At 40.7% G+C, this 8,259-nt stretch overlaps 1 protein-coding gene across 6 annotated transcripts in view; it reads left to right on the top strand.

Moving 5' to 3' along the window:
• Positions 1-7,411, top strand: part of tbc1d1 (TBC1 (tre-2/USP6, BUB2, cdc16) domain family, member 1) — a 108,048-nt gene extending 100,637 nt beyond the window's left edge. For all 6 annotated transcript variants that reach the window (XM_037532879.1, XM_037532878.1, XM_037532880.1 and 3 more), the window contains 3 exons: positions 2,326-2,495; positions 4,776-4,952; positions 6,358-7,411. In XM_037532879.1, the coding sequence (XP_037388776.1) occupies positions 2,326-2,495; positions 4,776-4,952; positions 6,358-6,576 (566 nt within the window). In that variant the 3' untranslated portion in view covers positions 6,577-7,411. The remainder of the gene's footprint in view (positions 1-2,325; positions 2,496-4,775; positions 4,953-6,357) is intronic.
• Positions 7,412-8,259: the final 848 nt, after the last annotated feature.

Here is an 8,259-nt window from a genome sequence, read left to right as displayed (position 1 = left end):
ATTTTTATTATTGCAGAAATCGGTGTTTTTCTTTTTTTAAACCCGTAGTTTGAGAATTCTCCTTGTATTTTCTCCATGGTAGCTAGGTTAGCCATGTTAGCGCCAAGCTAACAGGGTTAGCTCTGTGCTATTTGGGATTTCTATGTTAGCTGTAGCTTAAATATTGGCTATTTTGAGTGATGTTCAACTGTCAGATTGTCATCTGGTGGCATTTTATAGGCCCAGATTTCAACTGTAAAACCTGGGCTTTTTCGTGGAGTCTTTATGAAGCTACGTTCACATGTCTGCTGAAGCTCGGTGCTATTTTAGTTTTTAGCATTGCTGTTCTTGACGTAATTTCATCTTCACTCGGCTGTCCTGACAGCCGAGCCGCAAAACTTCAAGTTGCCATAGAACGTCTCAGAGACATTTAGTGGGACAAAACAATGAAAAAGTAAGCAAACTTTCTTTGATTTAGCTAAAAATGGTCATTTACATTCCCCAAATGGCTATTTCAACCATACACACAGTGGTCATGTGAAAGACCATGTAGAAAGCTTATGTTTAAGCTTTATTATGAATGGTGTATGGATCATTTTATTACCTCGTGTTATCTGAGAGTATTCTCATCACCTGTTCAGCCCCTTGCTCCGGACATGTGGGAGTAAATTGAGCGTTAGTACCAGTCAGTGATGCCTGTCGACTGGCGCTCACGCTGTTGTGTTTAATCACAAACCCATGACGGTATGCCAGAGAGACAGATACGACAGCGATGTTGAACACACTCCTCACTTCTAGTGTAATCGGCTAAGCCATCGCTTTATCTTTTGATAACGTATACATGCGTTACCTCAACTCACCTTTGCAGTTTTAATGCTGTTAAGGCCACCTGACGTGAATAAACACAAACATGTGAAAACCTTCAGATGCAGTTTTTCATGTAGAAACTATACGCACCTGATGTGACGTCATTTTTTTTGTTTATTTCAACAAATTGTTTACAGTGCAGAAGAAAATGGCCAGAGTTTCTGTAATAAGATCCTTTGCTCGTCACAAAACGGGTCAATAGTGAACTTGTACATGAGTAACTTTGGAAAAACGAAACGAAACAGAGTCTCCACCTCGTTTCAGGAGCTAAAACTTCACTTTCTGCAACTCCGTTTGAGCTGATTTTGGAAATGAAGCTGGACACCAGAAGAAGCATAGAACAGGCTGAATGCGTTCAGATGCGAAGATCTCCATTACCCTCACCCCAAACGGTGACACTGTGCTACTCTTCCTTTTGGAAAAGTGAAAATATTTCATCTCTTCATTCAGAAGCTGAAATTCTAAGCGCTTCCATAAAGGCTCAGTTTGTTCATAGCTCAGTTTGAGCTCCATTTGACCTGCCTTTGGAGATTCTGATCCTTTTAGCATTTGTGAAGAAGTTTTATTTGCTGCAGCGCAGCTGCTGCCTTATATCGGGTGCCACTATGCCAACAGCAGGGGCGACTGTAATTGGTCAGAAAGTTTATATCGGCGGTGAAAAGAGGCTCAATAAAATGATGGCACATTTGGTGAGTTAAGATACCGTCAGTTCTACACACGTTCAAATGAATTTGTCACTTGAATCTCACTCAGGCCTTAATTCTCTGCCTCTGTTTGTGTTAGTGGTGGCTGTGCAGGGAGGAAACAGGATGAATTTCTTTCAGTTTTTTAAAGAAATCAGCACGCCGGATATTTTTCCACTTGGACCAGAGCTCAGTTTTAGAAGTTGCTTGTATTTTCTGCTTCTCACATTCCAGGTAACACATTCAGTGATGTTGAGGTCTGGACTGTGGGGTGGCCAATCCATTGTTCTAAGAACACCAGCAGCTTCTTTGTTTGATAAGCATGTCTCGGTCTTCTCAGCCGTGTGCTTGGGGTCAATATTTTGCTATATAATCAGTTTCTTCCCAATCAAACATTTTCCAGAGGGTATTGCATGATGTTAGAATGTGTTTATGCTTGTCAGCATTCATGAAACCTCATTCAAACCTTTTATTATGTATGTATCATCCGTAAGTTCAGTGCACTTGCATAAAGAGAGGAAAGGAAATGGAAAGGAGAAAGAGTGAGGTACGGTAACTGTAACTTCTCTGTCTTCTCTGTATATATGTAAACATATGTTGATGTAAATTGGAATTTTGTAAGTTATAATATGCGAGGCTTAAGCAACTGGAGGCTTCTGTTTTAAATAGGACTGGAATCTTAAATAGTCCCCCTAAGATTGTTAGCATTTCAGTATACTCAGTGTAACAGTTGATATGCTATATTGTTAAACTCAGTGCATGCGTCTACTTATTTTTCATGCCTTCTTTGTTCCAGATATGCTGTTCCTGCAGGGGTCAGAGGTTATCTTCAAAGTGGCGCTGAGCCTTCTGGGTAGCCACAAGCCGCTCATTTTGCAGCACGACAATCTGGAGTCCATCGTGGATTTCATCAAAACCACTCTGCCCAACCTGGGACTGGTACAGATGGAGAAAACAATCAACCAGGTACTACTGCGTGTCGTGTTATGTCTTCATGGAATAAGCGTAATAGTTACGTTTGCCTTAATGAACTGTATCGCTTTATGTTTAGAATTCTTAACAAATATGATAAACAATTAAGGAACCGTTGATGAGCTAAACCATGCAGTTCTGACCACCAGCATTTCTTTAATTTCCAGTCAAAACAGTCATTAAACCCAAAATATTAATGTTTCAGTGTGTGTGTGTGTGTGTGTGGGGGGGGGGTGTGCAGAGAGCATACATTTAACTGAAAAATACACAAAATATAGTATCGCATGGTTCAGCGTTTAGTGTGTACACTCTTCGGCTTTATTACAGCTTCAGTTGTTTTCAGGTTTTTCCGTCCAGTTATGGAAGCTCCTGTCACTCAGGGCCCATTTGGACTGGAAATGGAAGAATTGAAGGGTGGTCTCTGACTTTTGCAGCTCTGTATCATTCCATTTATTTCTTAATTCATTCATTTATTCGTTTGTTTGTTTGTTGTGTGGCGTTGATTACAAAATTCTTTTTTTTAAAAATGTAAAAACTTATAACTGACTTTTCCTTTGTGCTGGCGCCCAATTTACATATATTTTTAAATATGTTCATTTTTTATTTTGCTTTTTTTTTTTTTTTTTTTTTTCTTTTCTGAAATACTGACACTTTTTGTGTTTTATGAATCCGCCCTCATGTTTGTAAGCCTGAAAACTTGTAGTAAACAAGTGACTCATTGATGCATCCGTGCAAACTGTGTTTTTGGGCGTGGTGCTTACTTTTGTTTTTATGTTTAAAGTCAGTGATCCTGACATACAAAGGCACAAGTCTGGGTTGGTGCTATGATTGCTTGTGGTTTGGCACACATAGTGGTTCGTTAGTTGAGTGCAGTCAGAAGATGAAGTGGTACACACACACGTGTGTGTGTGTGTGTTTTAGTGTGCGCATGGTCTTGTGTAAGCTTGTGAAATGGCAGTCAGAAGACACTGACATTCTTATGTTTGCAGCCTTTTCACCTTTACTGGCCAAACATGCCACTCATTCTCTGTAGCGGTCACTCTCTCTCTCTTTCCCTTATACCCTCTCACTGAACATGCAGGCATCTGGACAGACTCACAGTAGTGGAAGTTCTTATGGTCCTGAATTATGAATTTCATTTGCATGAGTTTGAACAGGTTAGAGTTTTAATTGCACTGGGAGTGTTATTCTGCAGAAAGGAACAACTGTTTTTTGTGTGTGTGTATATAATATATATAATATATATATATATATATATATATGGTCTTTTCAAATCTTTGAACACACTTGTCTTAATAAATAATTGTTGTTTTATTCAGTAATAACTTATAAAGTGTAGGTTGGACAGGATGTTATTAAAGGAGAATTCTACCAATAATTAAACACTGCGTAATTAACTGTTTAACATGTGAACAAAGTCATTCCGAGTAGACTGATGTGAAATGCTCTGTTCTAGAGAAACATGCTGTCTAAGAGGTTTGAAGTCCCTCACTGAGTTATTAAGAGAAATTATTCAAAATATGCTGCTTGATGCTTGAGACACTGTTTAACAGTAGTTTTGTGAAGGGTTTTGCCTAAAATGCTGTTTTTTTGAACCAAATATGGTAATTCAGTCAAGAAAAAATAGTATCCAGAGAAAACCAGATTTACCAGTTTTACCATTATGGACAATACGTAAAACTCAGACACCCGTAGGTTCAAGGATCATTTTGAGCAGTAAATGAAATGGATTTGTACCTTATATATATATACATATATATATATATATATTAGAGTCATTATGGAATCCATGTTTATTATTCTGGGCACACAAGTAACGTTTAACATTTCTCAGTTTTTACAACTTTCACAGCTTCCTAGTAATTGTTTTCACGTGAAGTTGTGGAGTAGTAGCAGCATCAAATGAGATTTTATGTAGGTAATAAATGGGATTTTACATTGTAGAAAATTATAATTGTGGTTCCAGTGAGCAGTCATGTAGTAAAGTTAGCTAAATACTGTCATCCAACAAAACCAACACATCACCAGTGGCAAAAAGGGAAACTCCTCCCGGAATATGAGGTTTGCTGTTTGAGCAATGTGTTCAGGGCTGTGCGCCAGTATGTGACCTATTTATACGTTTCTGGCTGTTAGCCTACTCCTGGCATACGGCACACGTTTTATAATGTTGTGTACATGTGGAGGGGAACCTGATCTTTATTTGTTTATTCATTTATTTATTTACTTACTTATTTATGGAACTTCTACACATGGATTTGATTTTTGTGTGTACAGGTCTTTGAGATGGACATCAGTAAGCAGCTCCAGGCCTATGAGGTGGAGTACCACGTGCTTCAGGATGAGCTGTTAGATGGTCCTTCCACTCTCAGCCAGTCACAGCGCGCTGCCCAGCTGGAGAAGACCAACGGCAGCCTCCGTCAGCAGAACCTAGACCTGCTGGAGGAAGTACAGGTAAGCCTGTACACTGCCACACACGACTGCTTGCTTACATGATGACTTAAGCATGAGTACAGTGGAAGCCAGTGTGGCACACTTTTCCTGAATTGGTTTCAGCCCGACAGTAAAGTTAAATAAAGGTGTACGACCAAGTTTTAACAGTCCTGACTCTTAAACTAATACCAGTCAGCCTAGATGGTGAACTTTGTTTTCATATCAAACCTATCGCTTCTCATATTTCAACGTCACCCGTCCTTACTGGCTATTTGCCTCCATGTTTGAGTGAGCATCTGTTTTGGCAACACACCCTGTGTAGTCTTACCCTGAGGAATAACTGGAAATGACTGTCATACCTCAGAGAGGTGGAACATTTGTACAAGAGCCCCAAAAGTGCAGCTGTGAAAGGCCTTGAACTTCAGTGTTATGCAGTTGATTTACTTGTTAATTTACATACACTTTGTTTGCATTAATGCTGTTACTCATAGTGTGTTATTAATATGTCTTTACACTTTCCCTCAAGCTATAGCATTCCTATACATATCTACCAGCCAAAGGGGCATGACGCCCTTCTCCTAAAAATATTTTCACTTTCTCTTTTTGAATGTTCCTCCAACTCTGCCATTTCTTCTCTCAGTTTAATGAATTATGTTTCTTGTTCTTGTATCTTTTATTCTTCTTTCAGTTTTCTCCCTAATGTGTTAATGTCCAATTCCACTGACTAGTTAGGTCTAGTTATGATACAAGGCATAAGGGTTCTACTTCTAAAGTACTACCTTGGAAAACCGTAAAGCAACACTTCATCTGTATGTGCTTGTGGGAAAACGCCAAATACCCACATTGGCTCGCATTGCGCTGAGTGATGTGGAGAGCGTGAGGGCATCCTGACCACCCGGAGAGAGGACAGTTCTGCTCTTGTAGACTCCCAATCATGGATGGCTTTGGCATCATTGGAGATGATGGATGATGGAGATGAAACCTTACCATTTCCTGACAATAGAACCAATACTCAGACAGTTGCACCCCTCGAGAGCCCCAGATGTTCTTGTATCATTTAGATTTTTCATTTAGACAGGTGTTTCAGCCACATCCATTGCCTACAGATATACAAAATCGAGCACATGGCCGTGCAGTGTCCGTAGAGAAAGACTGGCGGTAGGTGAGTTGTACTGAAGAGCTTATTGGCTTTAAAGGATCACCCTGCCTAAAGGTGAGGCCAGTCAGTTATACTCTCTGGACCCAAGCCACAGATGCTACTTGCCATCTCTCACCACTGGTGCCATCTCTCACCAAGCAGGGGTGCCACTCAAGACCCCCAGCTGTTCTTGTATCTTTAACAGTGAATAAAGTGCGTCACTGTTTGTATGTCTCTCTTCAATTCTCCACCTCAACTCACTCTTCTTTCTCTTTCTTTTTCTCTCAGGTGGCCCATGCTAGGATCCGCTATCTGGAGTCTCATGTGGAGGGTTTGGCTACCAGTGAGGCAGAGCTGCGTGTGGAGGTCAGTTCCCTCCAGCAGGAGCGGACGGAGTTACAGCAGACTGTAGCCCATCTCCAGACTCTCCTGGCCAGCCACGGTATCCAGTACACCTCCTGCCCCTCAGAGGAGAACCAGCCTGTTTTAACCGGCACCACCAAGTGATCTGTGCCGTTCTGATACGCATGTCCACTTGCTGACTTTACCACTTGTCTGCTTGAGGAAGCGCTGACGGGTGACATACTGAGAAGTAACTCCTGCCCAGCAGAGCAAAGCCTTGTAATGGAGTGTTGTACTGACCAGTTGTCCTGCCGCTACACCCTTGCCTCCTGAGCCGGGGATTTGATTGCAGGAGTGATGAGGGAGTTGCTAAAGGCTCACCAGTAAGAGCCATTTAGATTAAGGGCTGATGTTAAGGACGTGAAGGGCTTCACCTCACTCCAGGTAGGAGTTTAGTTGAAGACCTAGAGTGAAAATCAAACCCAGAGGAAGAGGGGGAGGCTTTTGGCCTCCTCTTTTGCCCTGGAGATTAAGTGCCTAAAGGGCAATTTAAGACACAATTTTCCCTTGTTCACTCCTTCCATCTTCATCATGGAGATGTTGGGCTTACAGCACTGACGCAGTTTTGCTGGAGTTATCATTTTAATTTTATGTTTCTGATGACATGTCTGACCAATGCTGCACTGGGTCAGCACTGATCAACCTGGCGACAGGCTCAGAACAGTTGCACACACTTTGAGCTGTGTACACCTGTTTCCGTGTGCATGTTTCTATGTATGTCTGTGTTTCTGATTCACCCCATTTAACATAAAGCACTGCTGTATTCTACTGTACTGTAAACTTAGTTATTAGCTTTGATCAAAGAGCTGAATAAGCTCTCCAGTCATAAATTTGCTTTTGTAGATCTGTTCATCTGCTGTTGTTTTACAGACACCAAAGAGGTTCTCCTGATTTTTTTGTACCAAAAATACCAATTAAACTGTCTTGTCTAGACACTGAATCCATATGTGATTTTATACGCCATTACCACGTCTTCAGATACCCAGTGCAAGCTAAATAACACCCCTAATGCACCTCAGCAGACTCCAAATCTCTATGTGGATTTACACTGTACTACTTACAGCCACATGACTTCATGAAACAGTTGCAATGAGGGGAAACAAGTTTTCAGACATTTTTGTTTTTGTTATTTAATATACTTTCTGCGTAAATCTGGTTGGAAATTATACATCTTTCGAATACATGCTTATAAATTTGAACAAAAAATGTCTTCATAAGCTAAAAGAGACTTTTTCAAAGTATTCATACATCACAAAGCTATAATATTAGTCCTTTGTTGCAAAGCTGGTGTGGAGAATTACTGTTTCAAGGCGTCTTGTAAAAAGTATTTAGCATGTTAGAACTTTCGGGAGAAGTAATGTATTTTGCAGCATTGTAGTTCAGTTGTAACCGATTCCTTTTGGCAAACTGTCTTCAATTCCCCTCGGTTAGGGTCCCTCTGATGGACTTGGTATTTGAATATCCTCCATGAATGTGTCAGTGGGATCAGACAAGAGATTGGCAAGTCCATACAAGCACCTTCACTGCCTTTTTTAGAAACCAGTCTTGAGTTACAGTGCCTAGCAAAAGTGTTCACCCCCCTTGGCTTTTTACCTATTTTGTTACAGTACAGCACCACTAACCAAACAACACCATGAAGACCAAGGAGATCTCCAAACAAGTCAAGTTGTTGAGAAGGACAAGTCAGGGTTGGGTTATAAAAAATATCCAAATCTCTGATGATCCCTCGGAGCACCATCAAATCCATTATCATCAAATGGAAAGAACATGGTACCACAACTAACCTGC

Source organism: Pygocentrus nattereri, chromosome 22 (genome assembly GCF_015220715.1).
Source record: "Pygocentrus nattereri isolate fPygNat1 chromosome 22, fPygNat1.pri, whole genome shotgun sequence".
In the NCBI taxonomy this organism is placed as follows: domain Eukaryota; kingdom Metazoa; phylum Chordata; class Actinopteri; order Characiformes; family Serrasalmidae; genus Pygocentrus; species Pygocentrus nattereri.
The sequence above is the reverse complement of the archived record's forward strand: the minus strand, read 5'-3'. Positions and strand labels throughout refer to the sequence as shown.